Source organism: Neofelis nebulosa, chromosome 7, assembly GCF_028018385.1.
Source record: "Neofelis nebulosa isolate mNeoNeb1 chromosome 7, mNeoNeb1.pri, whole genome shotgun sequence".
In the NCBI taxonomy this organism is placed as follows: Eukaryota; Metazoa; Chordata; class Mammalia; order Carnivora; family Felidae; genus Neofelis; species Neofelis nebulosa.
This window is the reverse complement of record NC_080788.1, coordinates 116,202,961-116,225,873: the sequence shown is the minus strand read 5'-3', so window position 1 is coordinate 116,225,873 and position 22,913 is coordinate 116,202,961. Positions and strand designations below refer to the sequence as shown.

At 40.2% G+C, this 22,913-nt stretch overlaps 1 protein-coding gene across 3 annotated transcripts in view; it reads right to left on the bottom strand.

The window, feature by feature from the left end:
* Positions 1-22,913, bottom strand: part of SLC39A9 (solute carrier family 39 member 9) — a 53,321-nt gene continuing 30,408 nt past the window's right edge. Inside the window, exons 3-8 of one of the 3 annotated variants that reach the window (XR_009264583.1) lie at positions 14,759-14,953; positions 7,928-7,996; positions 6,593-6,678; positions 5,985-6,119; positions 3,629-3,993; positions 1-2,786 (exon numbers count right to left, since the gene is read on the bottom strand). Coding sequence is in view for 2 of the 3 variants with exons in the window: in XM_058739461.1 (XP_058595444.1) it covers positions 3,763-3,993; positions 5,985-6,119; positions 6,593-6,678; positions 7,928-7,996; positions 14,759-14,953 (716 nt within the window). In the remaining variant the exon portion in view is untranslated. Of the gene's footprint in view, positions 3,994-5,984; positions 6,120-6,592; positions 6,679-7,927; positions 7,997-14,758; positions 14,954-22,913 lie in introns of all 3 variants that reach the window. The other 2 variants (XM_058739461.1, XM_058739462.1) reach the window with 2 other exon arrangements.

Genomic DNA, 22,913 nt, shown 5'->3' with positions numbered 1-22,913 from the left:
TAAGGTATGCACTAATAAAAATTTAATATCATAAAACAAATCAGAAAACAGCAAAAAAAAAAAAATTTTGTTTTTTAACCATTCACAATTAACGTGGAAAGAGACAAAATTATAAGGCAGCCATCCATGGAATGATTTCATGTTTACAAAGGATCCAGAAAAGGGGACATTTAAAATCACTCTTCAGGCTACTGAACCAGGGGAACTGCAGTTTTATCCCATGAGACTTCCAACTTGCTAGAAGATGCTATCAGAAAAAAGACCAAAGCCAAGTTCCTTGTGTTTAGGCTGAGCATATCTAGAGAATTCCCAATGGTTGGCTCCTTTCCTACAAGTCACAAATTTCCCTCAAGTCTCCTGAGGCGATCGATCTAGATGTCTCAGCTACAAAGGGGGCTACATCGTTGGCTTTAAGTTCATGGCATCTCCCAACAGTGCTCTCGGGATCATTCTGTTTTGACCAGAAATCTTCGACGGTTCCCCTGTAGATCACCTTGCGCTGCAGTGGTTTTAGAAGAATCTGGTCATTATTCTCAATCTCCCAAGGGGCCCAGGAGCCATGTAGGCAAGAACATTCTCTGGGGGCTTGTGCTGTTGGCAGACAGCTCCCGTGTTTAGTTACCTGGCTACCATGTGTCTGAGGGGCATAATATACTCCGATGTGGGGGTGTCCTCCTGGCTCTAATCCTCCAACAAGAGAAACACCAGGAAGTGACCCTTAGAAGTAGGCTGGTAAGAAACACACTTCCATGGTCTCCTCTTTACAAAGAACTGACCCCTCCAAATGACCACCTCTCTCCGTTTTCTAATAATTCATTATACAGGAACACGGCTGACTCGGCTGTTTTGAATAAGGAAGTAAAAAGGTAATGGGGGGAAGAGAGAACACAGAGCCTCTGCAGGTGGTACCGTTTCCAACTCGCTACACTCCGGTGCAGGAAAGCCACCAGACCTGGAACATCGCCGCTTCGGAGAAATGGGGACTGATATGCAATTCACTGGGAAACAAGTGAGGGGAATGGATCAGTAGTGTTTTTCAATTTAATTTGCCATTTAAGAGTGCATCTGGAATCTGAATAAATTGATCCCTACCAAGGAAATGGAGTCAAATTGCAATTAAGATTAGCTTTGGTTATGAGGAAGGAAGGACCATGCTTTTCATCAACTGCATCTCTCTGGTAGCCAATAATTCCATCTGTAATCATGGCAGCGGCTTAAGTATTGCCAACGTTTTCAAATGTGTGAGAGCGTTAAGGCATCTACATCTAAAGCGGGAGGCAGTTTTAAACAAGAGGAAAACAGAACTGAAGTGTGCCAGTAAGCGACCACTGCTGTGGCCTCTTCTGGGACACTGCCCACCACGGGCAAGTTCTTCCCCCGGTGAAGAAGGCCTCTGCCATGCTGCTTGGTCCCCTGCTGCCTGAAGATGCATTTGAGCCCTGTAAGTTTAGTATGGCTATTTCTGCCTGCTGACCAGGAGACACAGGAGTAGTTCCTGAGGCAGCAGCTTTAAAATCTGGGGAAGCCCACAGCTTCTGAGAGCTGACAGGCCTTGAAAGGTTTGCTTGTTACTGTGAGGTCCAGAGGGGAAGGCAAATTTGGAAGTCTGATGGTTCGATCCTTGCCAGAGTTCAAGGCCCCACCTACCCAGCAAGCTATTCTAGCCACACTTTTAGTGATGGCAGGGCACTGCTGCAAGAGGCTTTGGCCAGCAGAACAAATTTCTCATCATTTCTCATCATTTCTCATACAACAGTATGGCAGAGAGTGCTGCCATCCAAACCAGGCCAGACACTAAAATGTACTATTTATTTAACAAAGTAAATGTCCAGGGAGAATCAAGGCAACCATGACATCTTGAAGGACCACATGAAGCCCCAAGACTCTTCATAAGTCAGAGCTGCTATCAGGAAAAGTCACTCAGACTTTCCATGCTGTACCTTCTGCTGGTTTTAAGCGCATATGCAATGGCTGCAGCCACTATACGAAACCGCCTATTTATGCTACTTTGGTCTACAGCCAGCAGGGGGCTCTCGAGGTCTATTTCCATAGCTGCTGACCCAGTGACAAATCTAGGAAGGAAATAAAGAAATTACAGGCATGCTGGCATATACGTCATATAAAACATTTTACGGACTCCTAAACCCACTGCCCTGAAGAACACGGTCTTGGTTCCCTCTTTCTATAATGTGTTTTTGAAATGGTACAGAAAATCAAAATAAATTAATGACACAGTATTATACACTGAGTTGATAACACAAAGTTTTACAGGGACTTTGGCAAACACGGAAAAATCATCCTAGTTTGTTAAACGCTTTTACTATCTCAATTGTTTAAATCACCACAATATTAGTGACCGCATCATCTCACGTATGAGGAAGTGACATTTTAAGGGCTTAGCAGAGTTGCATTTGACACAAAAGTGACTTCATTGAAGGGAATAAAGTAAAGAGACAATGTCATCTTCATCATCACGGTTCAAGAAGTGGTTGTCCTGATGAGAGTTCAATTCACACAAATCCTAACGTCGCTGTCAGCAGTGAGCAGCACATTAGAGGGAGGGGGTGCTGGAGGGGAAAGTCAGGAGGAAAGCACGGAAAAGATGAAGAGACAAGAGACAAGAGACATGATTTCAATAAGCTTTAAATCAAGAGGCAAACACTTCCCACTTGTGATACATCGTGACCGTCTTCATTGCTGCAGGTGCTTATGTGACGCTGACCTAGCACTTCCCACGGGACACAGAGTATTCTGCCGGAGGGACTGCCGGTCTGCTAAGATAAATACTTAAAAAGAAAAAAAAAAAAAAAAAGGGACAACATAGGTTTTGGTAATCTCAATTTTAAAAAGATTACTACAAAGATGTCAGTCACTATCCAAATTCACTTAAAATGAATACCCCTCAATTTCAAAAGGTACTTTGGGATCTGACTGCTCTTGAAGGAATGGCTGGGGGGCGGGGGCCCTGAACCTACCAGAGCTTGGCTCCTCTGTATGAATGGATTATAGGCAGGTATGCTGCAAAAGAGAACTTAAGAAGAAATACTAGTCTCCTCCTCCAATGCTAGTCCATCTCTGTGGCTCCATTTGATGGAAGGGCGGGCCCTCTTTAAAGAGGCAGATGTGAAAGGAGGTGTTAAGTCTCTCCAGACACCCCCTTTTCAATGGACAGCTCTCGAGTAAAAAGTCAGCTTTTAATGTGTCTTGCCGTCATTTTCCTGACTCTTGCCCCAGGTAGATGACAATTCTCTTTAGCATCTAAGACAGTGGACATTATGACCTTGATCAAGGCATGTGGCAGAGATGCTAAAGCACCAGTCTTACACGGTGAGAACCATGTTAAAAATCAATGGATAAAGTAAGCGGCGGAGCCTCTAAACTAACAAAGAGATTTAGCTTAATTACAGAACACTGTACTTTCGTAATTACTATTTCATCGTGAGTATGAAGTTCTCCACTTTTCCTTAAAATGAAATTCCATCTTCCCTGAGAATAGGGGTTAAGAGAAACATCAAAACTCAAAACGCCAAGGGCCCTTTAAAAAACAACACAATGGAATGTCCACATCCAGCCGCGGTGTGTCGTTTCTCGTCTAAAAGCTTTCTGTTACTCCAGGTTTTAATCTCACCTCCCTCCGGACTCTAGGAACACAGGTGGAGATGGGCAAGGTGAGACAAGACACCGAGGAAGTGAGCAGCTGTCACGCGCTGGCTGTTCTCACCGGATGCTGGACAGCCACAGACTGAGGCTGGAACCTGACGTTTAATGCTGGTGTCCTACTGACAGGATGAGTGGGATGAGGCAACCCAGAACCAGGGCTGCCACCTCCAGGCGGCTGAGGCCCCTCCCGCCAGTGGGGTCGGGTTTGTGACTGTGCCCCATTCCGCCCACCTCCGGGAGGACATGTACTGTGGCAACATAAAGAAATGTCCCGGCAGAGAAAAGCATGGCCACTCCAGTGGCATTGACCTCTGAAAGGGCTTCTTTACTGCTCTGTGAATTGAGAGAAACAGAGAGAGACAGAGAGAGAGAGAGAGGAGAAGAAGGAGAAGAACAATTAAAATTCAGGGTCAGGAAGAAGTTCCAATTAAAAAAAACACTCTATTCACAACTGGTGCACTATGGGACACTGGGGACATCTTGAGATCAGAGCAATTTTGTGATTGATGAGAAGCTTCCAAATAAGGGTTTAAGACTATTGATACTGTATACAATTGCTTCTTCAAGCAAACATCAAGTCTGGATGAAGAGGTCTGGCATGTATTATTCTTACAATGGAATCAACAGCATTATTAATGCAGATATTAAATTTCGTACATTCACTCATTTATTCTACTAATAGTTAACAAACATCCCCTATACACCAGGCTCCAGGCCAGCTGTTGAGATACAGTGGTAATCAACATCGAGCACCTGCCCTCAGAGGCTAGAAACATCTTATAAGCTAATCTTGACACAATTAATTTCAACTTTTTCTATTAAAAAAGTGGACCCATGGACTACAACAATTAAAAATTTAAGAAAGGAGCACGCCATAATGTAACATGTAACCCCATGCCTCCAGAATTACACCTTTCTGTCTAAAGTTCTAAAGTCTTTGATCGATGATCAATGAAGTGATATATAGGGTAACACTTAAAAGGAACTATATACTGACTGAAAGAAGAAAAGCCTCTTCAAACGATCAGAGAGGGTTTTTATGACACCTCATTTGTTAGCAATCCAGATCAACAAACTTGATTAACATGAACTTAACCATGTTTTGACCACCTCGTTTCTCATATGTTCCTTTTAATATAGTTTTCTTGGGGGGTGCCTGGGTGGCTCAGTCGGTTGAGTGTCCGGCTTTGGCTCAGGTCATGATCTCGTGGTCGGTGAGTTCGAGCCCATGTCAGGCTCTGTGCCGACAGCTCCACAGCTGCTGTGGAGCCTGCTTCGGATTCTGTGTCTCCCTCTCTGTCTGCCCCTCCCCCACTCCTGCTCTCGCTCTCTGTCAACAATAAATAAACATTAAAAAAGAATTTAATATAAGTTTTGCGGTATCAGCTATGAACTGAGTGACACTCAGAAGAATCAGTGACCTTCAGAGAGAGTATGGGAAAGCAGTTCCATGAACGAGCCCTAAGTCAGTCTGGTGCTAAGATTCTCCTCCTGTCACCTGCCAGCTGATACTGAAATACAACAGGTCAATGAGACCCGCAGCCCCAGTGGACGGAACTGGAAGACAGGGAAAGGTCCAACTTGAACAGCAGGGGAAGAATACCCAGGCTCAGAACTGACAAGCGACAGACACGTTACTTCAAGTCTGACGTTATGTTCAGCGCAATGATAAAGAACTGGATATTTAGTATGCGGTGATATGAGAATATAGACATCTCTGCTCATCCCCTATTCTCCTCAAAGCTGCCATTTGCTTGTCCCTCACTCTTCACGTGCCTGCTTAAACATTAAACATGTACCGTGGCTTATTATACATCTGTCAAATAAAATTAGTGGGTCTGGTTAGGCTTAAGTTACGTTATTTGAAAGATCACGTATATGTGCAAATGTTTTCGGAATTGAAGGGGAAGACATTTTCAAATTAAATGAACAGGAAGATGTAAATTTATGAAGGGAATGCCTTGGAATTGAGATGTTTACCTTGTACTGGTTTTTACTCGTAATTTCATTTTTATTTATCATTTTATTTTTGAGACAGAGAGTGAGCAGGGGAGGGGCAGAGAGAGGGGGAGAGAGAGAGAATCCCAAGCAGGCTCCACATGGTTAGCGAGGAGCCTGACCTGGGGCTTGAACTCACTAACCGTGAGATTGTGACCTGAGCCGAAGTTGGATGCTCAACCAACTGAGGCACCCAGGAGCCCCAATTTCATTTTTAGTTTGAGAGAGTAACTTAACTGAGAAACTCAACATAAAAGACCATAGATTCTGGTAGATCACAAAAAAATTGGATATGTCTAGATAAACTAGAAATGAATAAGACGTACCTTACTTAGTCCTAAGTATGTCACCATGGCCATGACTGGTGCCGCAAGCGCAAACACCAGTAAATGTTTTCTGATTCGATTCCGTTCTAGGCCAGCGTGCATTAAGAAGGAAACCAGCCCAAAAGCAGCTGGTGCCTGGAAAAAAAAAATTAGTCCTAAATACTCTTAAAGTATGGATTGCTTCTATATTATGAAGTATATGTCATTGGACTGAATTCTCACCGAAAAAAAGAGGCATGGTACCAAGACTGAACTCTGCCTTTTAGGAACTAATGTTCTAAGCTAAGAAAATATCCTATGCGTGTGTGTGTGTGTGTGTGTTTTAGACAGTAGGAAGAGAGAAATAGTCAAGAAAAGAGTATAAAAAAACAAGAATATTTACCAACAAAAATTATTATAAAATACAGAAATCTGTAGAGAATTTAATAATTTGTGTATAGGACCATAAAAAAAAAAAATCCCTTCCATCTAGTCAACTGTCTCAAACGAAGGGCAATTATGAAAATAGCTAAAAATATTTCCCCATTCCAGGAAAATGTTAATGACCAAAGAGAAATTTTAATTGTGAATATATTCAATATCAAATCTTTCACTAGGATTCCCCTTACCTTATGTAGCATTATTGCCACAAACACAATCAATTGGACGCTAGTCTGGGAAGTAGAGGCTGCCGCTCCTAAGGCAACACCGTCGGCTAAATTTGGAAAAAACGAAACATAAAACATTATAAATACAACAACAACAGCATCTATACTAGTGTCCTAGTCTTATATGAGTTTTAGAGTCAGGTAGACCTGCATTTGATTCTGGGAAGGTTCTCTGACCTTTCTCAACCTTAGTCTTCTCATCTCTAAAATGGGTTCAGTGAAGTATGTGTTCTTTGGGTTTTCATGGGGTTAAATGAGATAACATTTGTAAGCTGCTTAGCACCTAGCCCCAAATATTCAATGTATCAGCTGTTATTAGAAAAGTATGATGCCAGAAAGTATATAAAGTATGTAAGTATATAAAGTATATATAAAGTATCATAAGGTATAATCCACTGATTAATCAAACTGTAATAGCAGAAATAGCAAAGATTATAAAGAAAGCAACTCTGCATCTTGTAGATGAAAAAACACAACATAAGAACACTACAACTTTACAGAGATGATTTATACGTCAAAAGTAAACACTGGCTGGCTGGCTGGCTAAAGTTTTGTCAGATAGGCATGTTCTGTTAGAAAGGTCCAAGTAATAGCATGCCACATTTCACATGCCTTTGTCCTTCCCAGAATCCCACTACTGGGACTGGTCTTTGGTGATCATTCTAAGGCATGCCCAATTAGCAATGCTGAGCCTTCTGCATTCTACGGCCCACCTCTGCCTCAACTGGCACTTTAGGTATACACTGAGCAAGAGGGCTATTCAGTATAAAAGTGTCAAAACTCTTTTCCAGATGAGGTTCTAGGGCAGAGGTCAGCAAATTTTTTTCTTAAAGGGCCAACGAGGAAATATTTCAGGTTTTGCAAGCCATTTGCTCTCTTGCAGCACTCTGCCATTACTGTGCAAAGAGCCACAGGTAAGATGTAAACAAGTGGGCATGGTTGTGTTCCCAAAAAGACTATTTACAGGCACTAAACTTTATTTTTTTTATTTTTTTATTTTTTTGGATTTTATTTTATTTTTTTTTTCAATACAGGCACTAAACTTTAAACTTCATGTAATTTTCAGGTGCCACAAAATATTTTCAACCATTAAACAATATAAAAACCATTCTTAGCTCGCAAAACCCTGACACTGAGTACGCCAGGGTTTATACTTGGGTTGGAGAACTTCATCACGAGACCCTCTCCCTGAAGGCCAGCCCAAGAGCTTTCATGGGGGTGGTCCCTGGGATGTAAACACTAAACTCCCCATGGTGCACCAGAAGAGAAAGGGCTCTCTTTGCAGTCCCACCCTACCTGCAGCATGGACGACCAGACCCAGCGTGGTGGTGATTTTGGAATTGCTGGGCCTTGCTGTTTCTGGATCTGAAGTAAAAATAAGCGAGTCAGTCATTAAGCAATGTGAAACAGAAACTGTTAGAACACTGTCCTGGAGGTGGAAGAATTCTTTGAAAGCTCTTAAAGTAGATTGTTTTCCTCCTGACTGTCTTTCCTCACGACTGGCTTCAAACACTTAGAAGTTTCTCCTGTCCTGAAAGAAGTGGGCAGGAGGGAACTCTTCATCTGCCCCAGCCTTCCCTGAACAGACAATACGTAACCCCTAACTGCCTCAGCTGCCTTGCACCCCTGAGCGCTCCGGCTCTCCCTGGAAAGTACTCTGTGGCCTCTCCTCACTTCTCTCCAGACCAACTGAACTGTCACTGCCTACCTGCTCCTCTCCCCGGCCTCCTGAAACTTTAGCTTTATTCCAAGACCAAAATGTCTATCATGCTTGCCCTTCTCCACTTAATCGCCATCATCCTAACCTAAACTTTCATCAACTTGAACCTGACTTAGCAACAGGCTCCCAGCTGGTCTCCCCTAGCTCTCATTTCTCCCTCATCTGATTCATCTTACACATCCTTGTCGGAATGCTCATCTCTGAATCACCACCCTTCTGGCGTGCCAGTTAACTAGCTAAGAATCTGCTGCTTATCAAACTCAGTCCAAACTGCTCCATTCATAGGTTCTTAAGCTCTTTATTAACTGGTGTCACCTTATTTCTCACTATTCAGTCCAGTTAAACCAGCTTCCTTAACACCTTCTAACAAAACATTCTCATTCTCCCTTCCTCAAATCTCTCGTCTTTAATTCTTGGCATGTGCATAACTTCTCAGCTCCTCAGTCCAAAACATAGCCATTGTTCAAAGTCAATTCTAGGACTACTTCCCTTAAGAAAGAATTAAAGATCAATTCCAGCTCAAAAGGCTCCCCTTGCCTAGAAACCAAGAGCTCTAAGTGCACATACTACTTCAGTTTCTTCTATATCACCACCTGAGATACGCAAAACTGTTTTCACTCAGATAGGTCTGATGTCCCCAGACTGACTGTAAACTGCACAGAAGTGAATTTTCCACTTCTCTCCATTCCCTTTTCACATGTCTTACAGAATGTCGCACAGCAATGGAAACCCAACAGCTGCTTAATAAATCCTTACTAGAGAGGGAAGAAAAACATTTCTCTGTATGAATGTTACTGCTATAATAGGAAATATACCAGCAAGTCAATAATGTCCAAACAATGTAAAGTTAAAGATGAGGACATCAAAATGCCAGATGAAATGACAGATGGACATTGGCCAAATAAATTCCAAGGGATTTAATCTTCTGGGGGAACCCAGCACATAGGAAGAATGGTTTACAGTGGGAAAAAACACATACAAGTAAGGTAACATGTTATCTTTTTACTAAAAATAAAATTATCTTCTAATTAAAATACTACAAGGAAGGGAAGCTAAAGCCCCAGTTGGTCTGAGACAACAAATATTTCAATATCGCCCCAAAATGTGAAGAATATCATATTATACTGCGTGACAAGTTTGCTTTGACTTTTCTAGTTATAAATAGCATCTTAAATAAAAATTAGAGGCTTTACAATTAAAACGCAATTTTTATAAATCTATAGGAAAAGACTGCTTTAGCATAAATTTAATAAATGAATTTTTACTGAGATTTAACAATAGATAAAACCCTGCAGATAACTGGTAAAACCAGATTACTAGATACATGAAAGCCAGCAAAAACAGTGACTTCAAAGATAAAACAGGAAGAAGAATAAAGGAACACATGCTATTTTTAATTCTTTGTATAGTATCATAGGGCACTAGTGGGCCTTTAAGTGCATTTAAAATCGAAACTGACAAGAATGGCAAAAATGTCATCGAGGCCACTGTGGGCAACTATGTAACGTAGATGGAATCAGATCCCATCCAACCAGAGGGTGTTTCTCATTTGCTATTTGGTAAAAAAGCACACAAATAAAAGCATTTACTTCTAAATCAACTTCCCAATACATATGAGACCATTAAAAAAAAGTGCATGGAAAAATACTGAAAAGAAACAGTAAATGCAAGATTAACAAACGAAACAAAAAATATCCTTGGACTAAAAAGGCTAAATTCAATTCCATGAATTTTGAAAAAAAACCTTTTATTTGGAAATAATTTCAAATCTTCAGAAAGTTTTGACATGTTAAAAAAAACACTCACACACTCCTTTCTCAGAACGACCTACTGTCTAACATTTTGCCCCATTTGCTTCATTATTTGTGTTCATGTTCTTTTTCTATCCATACTACACACACACACACACACACACACACACACACACACACACACAACTTGTTTTCTGTACCATTTCAAAGTAAGTTGCATACATCGTAACTCTTTATCCCTAGATATTTCAAAGTATATTTCCTTAAGAGAAAGGACATTTTCTCATATAATCACAGCACAGTTATCAACTTCAGTAAATCTAATATTGATACTTTTTTCTAATCTCTCTTGCATATTCTAATTTGTTAGCTGTCCAGGAAGGTCTTTCAGAGCATTTTTCCCTCCCAGGAAGGATCCAGTCTGGGATCATATATGCACTTACTTGTTTCTCTGTAGTTCCCTTTAATCTGAACCATTTTCTCTGCCTTTGACTTTTGCGACATTGGTATCTTTGAAGAATACACGTCCCTTCCCTCAGCCTTTCTTGTTTTTTAACAGACGGATCCTTCCTTTTTGGGTTTGTCTGATGTGTCCTTAGATTATGCATTCTGAATACAGGCTGAATATGCACGCTGAATACTCTACAGATGCTGCCTCTCAGGATGTCACATCTAGACGCACAGAATGTACATCTGCTGCTTACTAGTGGAGTGAATTTTGGATTATATCCTGGACACTGTGAACGTTATCTTGTGGACACTCTGAATTCTATTATATTCTTCCAAAGAGTGTTGCTTTTGTGTTGTGCTTTAAGTAACTTGGTTTAGCTCAAACTGCAAAGTCTGTCTTCTGGGCAGCTGCTCAAATCCTGGTTTAGTTCTCTCATCTTTAGCTGAGTCTGCCCACAAAAGAATGGTTCAGGGCCTTGCCAGACTTGGGTAGAATTTATACATAAAATGTGGGGTTGTACCTTCCAGTGGCTGTAGTTACCCTGAACTCTGTCCTCTGGTTCCTTAGGCCTGAGAGACTGAGTTTTCTATCAGTTTTAGCTACCTCACTGGGCACTGACTGCTGCTTAAAAACAGTAAAAATAGGAACTCACCCTGTTCCACGGGTTGACTCCCCTCCAGAATTTTCCTGCTTTGGGTCACTCTCCAGTGTCTTTAGGTAGTTTTTAAAAAATATATGCCCAAGAAAAAAAAAAATATATATATATATATATGCCCAGAGTTTATAATTATCTGTAAGGAGGCTGGTCTGATGGGAACTTATTTGCCCACATTGAAAACAGATGCCAGTGACATTAGTGTTAGTCATCTGGTCAAGGTATTATTGGATTTCTTCGTTTAGTTACTTCTTTTTCCTTTGCAACTAATAAGCAAATCAAAATTCATCTCCTAGCTGCAATATTCATTGGTGATTCTGGCCTGAGCCAGTTTTTACTATGAGGATTGCAAAAATGATTTTCTAATGCCAGCACCCTCTCCACATTTACCAGTTGGCCTTTAGCAACCTACTGTAAACAAGCATCTTCCCTTCTCCTTCTCTCTCTCTCATGTGGATGTGCTCACTGATCCTCATGTTTTCAATGGTTTATACTTCGTTACTATTCTTAATTATATTGGAGCTCAAATTGTCCTATATCTGGCCAGTGGGAGCCCCTTCAAGCTGGCTCTATATTCCGTGACAAATTTCCATTTTCTTCCTTCCTATTTTTTTTTATTTTTATTTTTTTATGAGCACTAGATGTTCCAAGCTCATTTTGTACTTACCCTGCCCCTGTCCTGGAATCAGCCATTTCTCTGAAGAGCCCTGGTATGCTCATTGCTAGTGAGGTGTCTTTACTTCTAGGCCCTCTCTGCAGACAGAGCTAAGACATACATACATGTATACATAAACACACACGTATATATGTACACATATACACACATATACACATATACATTTTAGAAATCATGAGTCCAATAGCTCCAATTCCAGTCCATCCCTACAGAGGTTCTTTCTGGCCTTCCCCCATTTCATATTTGTATGTCCCCTCTTCCACAGTGAGAACTCTGGTTCCACCAACATCAACACACTTACTCATTTGCTCAATCCTAGAATACACCTAAAATAGTTTCAGAATTGTTTTCAGCTATGCCATTACAAAAAGCAAAGCCTAATAAAGAGTTCAGTAATTGTTTAATGCTTCTTCCCCCAACTCCATCCCAAACTAAAAATAGTCAAACATTACATTCATAAGTCACTTAAATTCGTTTTTTTTAAACCCCTTCAGTGTGATTGTTATTCATCCGAATTACAGTTCATCTGCTTCAGTTAGCTTCCCCTATCCTTGTTGATTTCATTTTATTTTTTGAATATAGGAAATATCAACATGTTTCCAAAAGTCAAAGCTATATTAAACAGGCCTGCCCAGGGAAGTGTCATGCCCTCCTGAAACTCTGCTACCCTATCCTACCCTGCACCCACTTCTTACACGTAACTAACCGTTGTCTAACTGGTCTTGTTTTATTCCCCCTTCTTTCTTACACAAAATGTAGTATATGATGGAAACTAATTTACATTTCAGCTTTTTTCCCCCCACTTAACAATATCTCCTAGAAACCTCTCCCTATCAATTCACAGAGATCTGATGCCTCACTCTCTTTCACAGTTACCTAGAACTCCATTATATGCACACATCACACTTCATTCAACCAATTTCCGTGACTGGACATTTAAGTGGTATTACAGTGGTAAATAATGTTGTACTAAATAATCTTGTGCATGTGTATTTTCATAGTGGAGCTATATTATCAGAAGCAATTCCTACAAATAGGACTTTGGGGTTGAAGGGTAAATACAAGTGCAGTTTTGTTACATATTGCCGAGCTCTCCTCTGCAGGGGCTGTACAATTTTGCATTCCCACAGCAACAGACGAGAGTGTGTTTCACCGGAGCTCTGATAACAGAGTGTATTGTCAAGCTGTTGAAGTTTTGCCTGACAGGTAAGAAATGACATCTTGGCAGAGTTTTGATTTGCATTCTTAAGTGAAATTGAACATCTTTTCATATGTTTAAGGACCATTTTAATAACTTTTTATGAACTATCTGTTCATGTCTTTTGCCTGCTTTTCCACTGATTTTTTTGTAGGCCAAGGATTCTTAACCTGGGGCCCACATAGAAGAACACAGGTAGAATGTAGGGGATGCCTGTGACCTTAACGTGGAAAAAACCCTGCATTTTAATTTTTACTAACCTCTAACTGAAATCTATTATTTCCTTTAATTGTGAACATAGACAATATGCTACAAGATCAGCACTACCTATACTCTATTGCCAATAGTAATCAGATAATTTCATGTTATTTTACAGTTGTAAATATCTTCATATTCTTGCTTTCACTCATCACTATTTTAAATTTAAGGGCTTATAATGCCTCCACATTGCATGATTACAGTCTTCTTGTCTGTAGATGCTCATGTGGCAAAGCTGGGCAACTCTCCGGTGACTCTTCACCTACAGTCATTCAGGCAACTAAACAGCAAAAGTCATGGGATCTCTCACTGGGGACCAAGATATCTATGCTGCTTTCCAAACGTTCCTATCTGCAAAGTTCTCTGTCAGTGTATTTGAAAAGAGATATTTATAAATTCCTATATCACCAAACCCCAAGAGTTTGATGCAACTCTTCCAAATTTATTTTTGTCATGGATCAGAATTTTTTTTTTATTTAATACAAACCATATCAAAGATGCTGACCTAGCCAAAGATGAATTCATTGATCTTAAGACAAAAAAGTTACTTGGCTGGCTTGTTGGTGGAGCATGTGATTCTTGATCTTGGGGACGTGAGTTCAAGCTCCATGCTAGGCGTAGAGTTTACTTTAAAAAATAAATTAAAAAATTATTTTAAAAATTTCTTTAAAAAGTTACTGTATCTGGAGTTAAATTTAAAGTCTTAGAGAACTGTAGTTAAGAGAAGTTTAGCTTTCTTTGGAAAGCAAGCTATGAATGTGTTTAAGTATATCTGTAAGAAAATATCTTTGTGAATCAGGGTTCTCTATACTAGTAACCATTAAAACAGAAAACCAAATCAACTGAATGTTCAACATGACACTCTGTTGCCTTGTTAAAGCCCATCTCACAATTTAAGATTTTTAGCGAGCTAAGCAACAAAAGCTGTCATGCTGATGTCCTAAAAAATAAAATTTAACTCCACCTTGCATATGATTTAAATATATTATATCTTGTTAATTAATGCATCAATAAAGAAGATACACATTACTATATCATACATTTGTTTTTAACGTTTTAGAACTATATTTCAATATAACTGGGCTTTCTCTGCAATTCTATGCATTATGCTTTACACATTTAAAAGGTCCACAGGCTTCAGAATGCCTAAGGGCTCCACGGCACAAAAAAAGTTAAGAATTTCTGTGCTAGACTCTCAATGAGACAGTTTTAAGATTAATAACCCACTGAGCACTCCCTTGTGCCATGTCACAACTCACTAGCTCCCCCAACTGAATAAAATTTTCACCAGAACCCAAGAAAGACAAGAGTTTTCAGCACTAAATAAGCCCATTGGTACATACTGAATTGTTTAATCATCTGTGACTTTCTAAACTGCAAATTTATTGCACTGCCCATAAAGCGTTGGGGCCACTTACCATCAGTAGAATGCACATGGGAGCTGCCAATCTGGTCTACGAGCAACATGAAAACGAAGCCCAGAACGAGGGAAATGCCAATGTAGGCATGCAGCTGTGTATGGTCATGGCTGTGCTCATGTTCATGGACAACTGGTATTTCTGCTTTGTCTGATGCAATAACATTCTGTGTCTCACTCGCTTGGTGGTGCTTACCTAGAGTAGAATGAACCATAAAGAGAAAAGGTTGTCCCCCTTGAAACATTTTCACATAGAAGCTTCCATTCCTCTGCATTTCAAGCCCTACTTACTTTACTGCAAAGACATCTACTTCCTGTATCGTAATCCAGCCAATTATAAACTCCTTTTGGCATGTAGACCTTTTAACTGCCCATTATTCTCAAAACCTAGGAAGTGGAAGCAAATCACCAAGCAAGAAAGCAGTCATATTCCCAAGTGATATTGTCCTCTTTCCTGGCTGAGAAATTCCTGCCAATATCATCAGAAACTACAGTGAGTTTTACTCTGATGAAAACAGGTGAGGGGCGCCTGGGTGGCGCAGTCGGTTAAGCGTCCGACTTCAGCCAGGTCACGATCTCGCGGTCCGTGAGTTCGAGCCCCGCGTCAGGCTCTGGGCTGACGGCTCGGAGCCTGGAGCCTGTTTCCGATTCTGTGTCTCCCTCTCTCTCTGCCCCTCCCCTGTTCATGCTCTGTCTCTCTCTGTCCCAAAAATAAATAAATAAATTTAAAAAAAAAAAAAAAAAAAAAAAAGAAAACAGGTGAATGAAGAGCAGTAATAACGAAAATAATTTTAACCAAGTGGATCTGGTTTCACACCTAGGTTGATCTAGAAATGGCAAATGAAGAGTAAACTGAGTATAAAAATTGTGTAAGTTTTATGAAAATATATTTATAAGATATAAATATAATATTTTCTAAAATATAAAATAATATATTCATAAAAAAATATCAGGAGTCGGGGCGCCTGGGTGGCGCAGTCGGTTAAGCGTCCGACTTCAGCCAGGTCACGATCTCGCGGTCCGTGAGTTCGAGCCCCGCGTCAGGCTCTGGGCTGATGGCTCGGAGCCTGGAGCCTGTTTCCGATTCTGTGTCTCCCTCTCTCTCTGCCCCTCCCCCGTTCATGCTCTGTCTCTCTCTGTCCCAAAAATAAATTAAAAAAAAAAAAAAAAAAAAAAGTTGAGAAAAAAAAAAAAAATATCAGGAGGCAATCACTAACTAGAAACCAAAAGGGCAGAGCAGTTTACGAGGCACATCCTTCAGTCTAAATTCAGTTCTAGAAATACAACTGCTGAGATACTCCATATTACAGGAAGTGGCACTTGGACAGGTAATACTTCCTAGTTTATATTCAAATATGACACTCAAAGCGTAAATGCTTCAAGGCCAGAATCCTGATCTTTGCTGTGTTTCATGTTAACACATTAGACATTCTTCATTCATACTTGGATTAAGCGTTTTTACCTTTGATCAAAGAAATTACTCGTTGTAATTTTTAGATCCTTGTAATATTTTAGATTCTGCCTTCTTTTTTAAAGTTTATCTATTTGAAAGACAGCGAGTGTGTGAGTGCGCACATGAGTGGTGGAGGGGCAGAGAGACAGGGAGAGAGAGAGAATCCCAAGCAGGCTCGGCACTGTAAACGCAGAGCCTGATGTGGGGCTTGAACTCACAAACCATGAGATCATGATTTGAGTCAAAGTTGGACGCTTAACCGACTGAGCCACCCCTGTGGCTTTTTTTTTTTTAGAAAAAAAAATTTTTTTTTAATGTTTTTATTTATTTTTGAGACAGAGAGAGACACAACATGAACACGGGAGGGGCAGAGAGACAGGGAGACACAGAATCCGAAGCAGGCTCCAGGCTCTGAGCTGTCAGCACAGAGCCCGACGCGGGGCTCGAACTCACAGACTGTGAGATCACGACCCGAGCTGAAGTTGGACGCCCAACTGACTGAGCCACCCATGCATATCCCTGCCTTAATTCTTTAAAAGATATTTTTGAGGGGCACAAAGCACATGCTATCTTAAGATTAAAAACAAAAACAAAAAAAACCCACCTATATATCCATCTAATTCCTGAAGGATTTTTTTTTTTGGTTTTCATAGCTGTTTTCTTTGTTTAACCTTTTAAAAAATGTGATAAAATATACGTAATGTAAAATTTACTTACCATTTTAACCGTTTTTTAACGTTTATTTTGAGAGAGCGTGAGTGTGGGGGAGGGGCAGAGAGACACAGAGGGAGAGAGAGAATCTCAAGCAGGCTCCTTGCGGTCTGCACAGGGCCCAAGGCAGGGCTCGACCCCTTGAACCGTGAGATCATGACTTGAGCCAAAATCCAGGGTAGGACACTTAACCGCTTGAGCCACCCAGGTGCCCCTTAACCATTTTTAAGCCATTTGCAGCATTAAGTACATTCACACTGCTCGGCAACCATCACGATCATCTATCTCCAGAAATTTTCATCATCCCACAGTAATTTTTTAAGCTGGAGATTTTTTTTCTAACACTGATTTTGCCCACTTGTTTTAAATTAAATGTCTAAATCTCTCTAAAAAATAAAAATAAAAAAAAATCTCTCTAAAAAGCAACAACAACAACAACTTTACTGAGATATAATTTACATACAATAAGACACATGGGTTTTCGCAAGTGCCAAAACTCTAGTAACTACCACCAGGACAAGATACCAAATATTTAAAAATCCCAGGAAAGTTCTCTTATGCTACTCTGAAGTCAGTATATCACTCCTGGTCCCAAGCAAGCACTGATACGCTTTTGTCCCCAGAGGTTTTTTGTTGTTGTTTTTTTTCCACCTATTCTAGGATTTCGTATACATGCAACCATACAAGATGTACTCTTTTGGGTAAGGATTCTTTTGCTTAGCATGATGTTTTGAGATTTACCTATGCTTTGCATGTATCACATGCGATTTGTTTACCCATATACCTATTGACGGACATTTGGGTTATTTCCAATTTTGGTCTACTATAAATGAAGCTGCTATAAGCATTCAGGTACCAGTCTTTCTGTGGATACACGTTTTCTTTTCCCTTGGGTATATACACAGGCTTGGAATTGATGGGTTGTGTGTAGGTTTAACTATGAAAAACTGTCCGTTTTCCAGTTTCCAGTGGCTGTACCATCTTCCATGCCCAACAGCAGTGTAGGAGTGTTAGGTGCTCTGTGCCACTGGCAACATTTGCTATTGTGAGGCTTTAAAACTTCAACCATTTTTACGTACATGATCATGTCATCGTCACAGAGTTTTGCTTCTTTCCAATCTTTATGCCTTTTCTTTCTTTCCCTGGCCTTACTGTGGGCTAGGATCTGGCTAGAAGCCCCAAATAGGATGTTAAATAATGGCTGGGAGGACACGGCCTTGCTTTGTTCTAAACTTTAGATGTCTTAGCCGTAGGATTTTCAAATATGCCCTTTCTCACTAAGGAAATCCTTTCCTAGTCTGCTGTGGTTTTTTTTTTTTTCACGAAGGAGAGTTTAATTTTGACGGGGCACCTGGGTGGCTCAGTCAGTTAGGCGTCCGACTTCAGCTCAGGTCATGATCTCGCGGTCCGTGAGTTCGAGCCCCGCATCGGGCTCTGTGCTGACCACTCAGAGCCTGGAGCCTGCTTCCGATTCTGTGTCTCCCTCTCTCTCTGACCCTCCCCCATTCATGCTCTGTCTCTGTCTCAAACATAAATAAACGTTAATTTTGTCAAAGGCTTTTCTGTACCTGTTAAGGATGATCAAATGGTTTTTCTACTTTATTTTGTTAATATAATAATTGAAACCGGTTTCTGGATATTACTCTAAACCCTGCTTTGCATTCTTGGGATAAACTCCACCTGGTTAAGATGTGTTATCCTTTTTGTATATTGCTGGATTCAGTTTACTACCATTTGGTAAAAGACTATTGCGTGTACATGCATGAGGGATACATTCATGAGTGATTGTTGTCCTGTAACATCTCTGAATCACACTGGTCGTGTCATCTTCAAAAATGAGATGGAATGTTCTTCCAAGACACGGAAAAGTTCTACTTCGGCCAATACGTTTCCATTTTATTGATTTAAACAAGGTCTTTGACTATCAATTGTTATTCTGATGTTAATGTTAAGTCGTATTTTTAAATGACTAAGTTGAGGTTTATGATGGTTTTTAGACTTTTAAGACCATGACCCATAGTAAAAAATAAATTTTTTTTTTATTTAAAAAAAAAATTTTTTTTAACGTTTATTTATTTTTGAGACAGTGAGAGAGACACAGCATGAACGGGGGAGGGGCAGAGAGAGAGGGAGACACAGAATCGGAAGCAGGCTCCAGGCTCTGAGCCATCAGCCCAGAGCCCGATGCAGGGCTCGAACTCGCAGACCGCGAGATCGTGACCTGAGCTGAAGTCGGACGCTTAACCGACTGAGCCACCCAGGCGCCCCAAAAATAAATTTTATTTATATGAAAAACTAACTACAAAGTTTCACAAAACAGCAAAGCTTCAACTGGTTAACAACGCACTCTTCCATTTCTTTGTCTTTCCCTCTTTCTTTGTCCCTCCACCAGGTTTTTATTTTATTTTTAAATTTATTTCTTTTGAGAGAGAGAGAATGAGCAGGGGAGGGGCAGAAAGAGATGTGGGCAGAGGATCCAAAGTGGGCTCTGTGCTGACAGCAGTGAGCCTGATGCGGGTCTCAAACTCATGAACCGGACCGTGAGATCATGACCCGAGCAGAAGTCAGATGTTTAACCCACTGAGTTACCCAGGTGCCCCCAGGCTCTTTTTAAATCCTGGTTACAAGTCCAACTCGCTGAATGTATTTGAAGACTCACTTAGTTGCTACTTTTAGTTTGAAAGCACTACTGGAGGTGGAGAGACTCAGGGGAGAAATGGATGATTTTGGAATAAGGAGCATTTTCTAGAAATCAGAAGCCTGGGCTGCAGTGGTCAACTAAAGAGAGCTGAACGTCAAACAGGCCTAGGAGAAAAAGGTGGGCAGGCTGTGTAAGAACCACTCAGTTCCTTACACAAACAAACTTGTTAGCAGTAAGGGTTTTAAGCCAAAGAAGTGACTGAAAATTCAGAGAGGAAAAATAATTAAGTTTGAGAAGCAGTCTAAGACTCTTGAATTAGTAATGGTGGACAATTACAATGTAGCCTCATGGCACCATGACTGTATTAAGTTTGTGAAAATCACTGAGCCATACACTGCCCATATGTGTATAACATACTTTTTTGTAAGCGATATTTCAATAAAAACGAAAAAATTCAAAATGCAGTACTCTGAGGCCAATACTGAGATGGTTGCCCTCATCATTTTTCAAGTAGGTCTTCTTTGCAAGCTGAGAGACTAGTTTTGCATGGCCTCGAGAATATGAACTAAATCATCTTAAAAAAAAAAAAAAAGCTACGTAGTGACAATTTACAATACTATCTAGAAAGATGCTATTGGCGAGGATCTGAATGATTACACTTTCATAAGGTGCCCACTTAACACCTAACTGGGCTCTCCTCTCTGCCTCTGCCTGTACTCTGCACACATTAGTGAATCCAGGGGCTCTCCATTCTGCCTCTCTTGGATAATCCCTTGTCTTTGGAGACTCAGCTCATCATCTCCTCCTCCTTGAGATTTTATGTCCTCTTCTCTTCATTCATACATAGCACACTAGGCATCTCTCTACCACAGGTCCTACCTCACGATACCAGAATTCAGACATCAGCAAACTATAGTACAGGGCTGGTGCCTATTTTTGTAAATACAAATCGCACTGGAACATAGCCAGGCTCATCTGTTCACAGATTATCTATGGCTGTTTTCATGCTATGACACCAGGGTTAAGTAACTGCAACAGAAATCATGTGGCCCACAAAGCCTGAAATATTTATTAGTTGGCCCTTTACAGAAAAAGTAAGCTAACCCTTGCTGTCATTGATTGTTATTCATTTTCTATTGGCTGTGAATTCTTGAAGGCTGGGGCTATATCTTAGATCTCTGAACTGCTAAAAATCAATAGAAGGCCAAAAATCTAGCAAATACTCAACAAACAAGTGCTGAAGGCAAAAAATGGCCTTCAATTCTATATTTTTTTAATGTGGCATTTCATTTCAAAAGTTATGGCAATTAGGGGAGACTGGGTGGCTTAGTCGGTTGAGCGTCCGGCTTCAGCTCAGGTCATGATCTCACAGTCTGTGAGTTCGAGCCCCGTGTCAGGCTCTGTGCTCACAGCTCAGAGCCAGGAGCCTGCTTCGGATTCTGTGTCTCCCTCTCGCTGACCCTCCCCCACTCATGCTCTCTCTCTGTCTCAGAAATAAACATTAAACAAAAAATTTAAAAAAAACAAAAGTTATGGCAATTAACAACTTCTTAGATAAAAAGATTGAAAATTTTTTTTTAAGATCTATTCATTTTTTTTTGAGAGACAAAGAAAGAGCACAAGCAGGGGAGGGGCAGAGAGGAAAACACAGAATCCGAAGCAGGCTCCAGGCTCTGAGCTGTCAACACAGAGCCCGACCCAGGGTTCGAATTCATGGATCACAAGATCATGACCTGAGCCAAAGTCAGCCACTTAACCGACTAAACCACCCAGGCACTCCTAGATAAAAATATTTTTTAATGGAAATAAAATATAATCTTCTAGTCTGAAGATAATTATGCACGTGTCTTTATAAATCCAGCTGTAATAGGTTAAGAGATAAATACACTAAATTAGGTTACAGGTTGTGCCAAGAGTTTGGGTATAGTCATACTATTATTTGTGAACAGTTGCATAATAATTTTTAAAGGCAATTACTTTTGGGGTGTCCATAGCCCTGAAATGTCAAGCCTAATTACAACGTTCAAAGGATAGCCAACATCATTTTATTTTATGAGGTATAACTATATCAGAATTTTAAAACTTAGGTGAGTATAAGACCCTTCATTATCTTATCCCAACAATGTTTTTAAAAAAATGAAATATAATTAACATACAATGTTATATTAACTTAGTGCTCACCATGGTAAGACAGTTACCATCTGTCAATGTTATTACAATATTATTGACTAAATTCCCTATGCCATACTTTTCATCCCTGTGACTTATTTTATGACTGGAAACTTGTACCTCTAAATCCCCTTTACCTATTTCACCCATCACCCCAGTCACTTTCCGGCTGGCAACTACTAGTTTGTTCTTTGCATTTAAGAGTCTGTTTGGGTTCTTTCGGGGGTTGGGCGGGGGGGAGGGGGCAGCACCTGGGTGGCTTAGTTGGTTGAGCATTTGACTCAAGTTCAGCTTAGGTCACGATCCCAGAATCATGGGATTGAGTCCCACCATCAGGCTCTGTGCTGAGTGTGGAGTGTGCTTAAGATTCTCTCTCCCTCTTTCCCTCTTCTCTGCTTGCACTCTCTAAAAATAAGAAGTTTTTTTTTGGTTTGTTTTTTAGATTCTACATATAAATGAAATCATATTGTATTGTCTTTCTGTCTGATATAGTTCACTTAGTAGAATACCCTCCAGATCCATCCACATTGTTGCAAATGGCAAAATCTTATTCTTTTGTATGGCTGAGTAATATTCCATCACACACACACACACACACACACACACACACACACACACAATCTTTTTTATCCATTCATCTATCAATAGACACTTGGGTTGTTTCCATATCTTGGCTATTGTAAATAATGCTGCAATAACCATAAGGGTGCATGCATCTTTTTGATTTAGTTTTCTTTAGGTCAATACCCAGTAGTGGAATTACTAGATCATATAGTATTCCTATTTTTAATTTTTCAAGTAACCTCCATACTGTTTTCCACAGTGGCTGCACCAATTTACATTCCTACCAACAGTATACGAGGGCTCCTTTTTCTCCACATCCTCACCAACATTGTCTTTTGATTATCTTTTTGATTCTAGCCATTTTGACAAGTGTAAGGTGCCAACAATGCTTTCTTAAAATAATTTTGGAACTTTTCTTTTGTTACTGCTTAAGAGTCAAGTTTATGAATCCTAATAAAACTGTCTTTATAGTTATCACCTGTTTTTGATATAAAGTAGTAGTGAATAAATTGATTAGCTATCTTATTGTGCAGATTGGCATTGAATACATTTTGTATTTCCCCAAACCAAAACAACTTTCAAGGAAAATCTTGCTGCCGCTGATGATACTCATCTAAA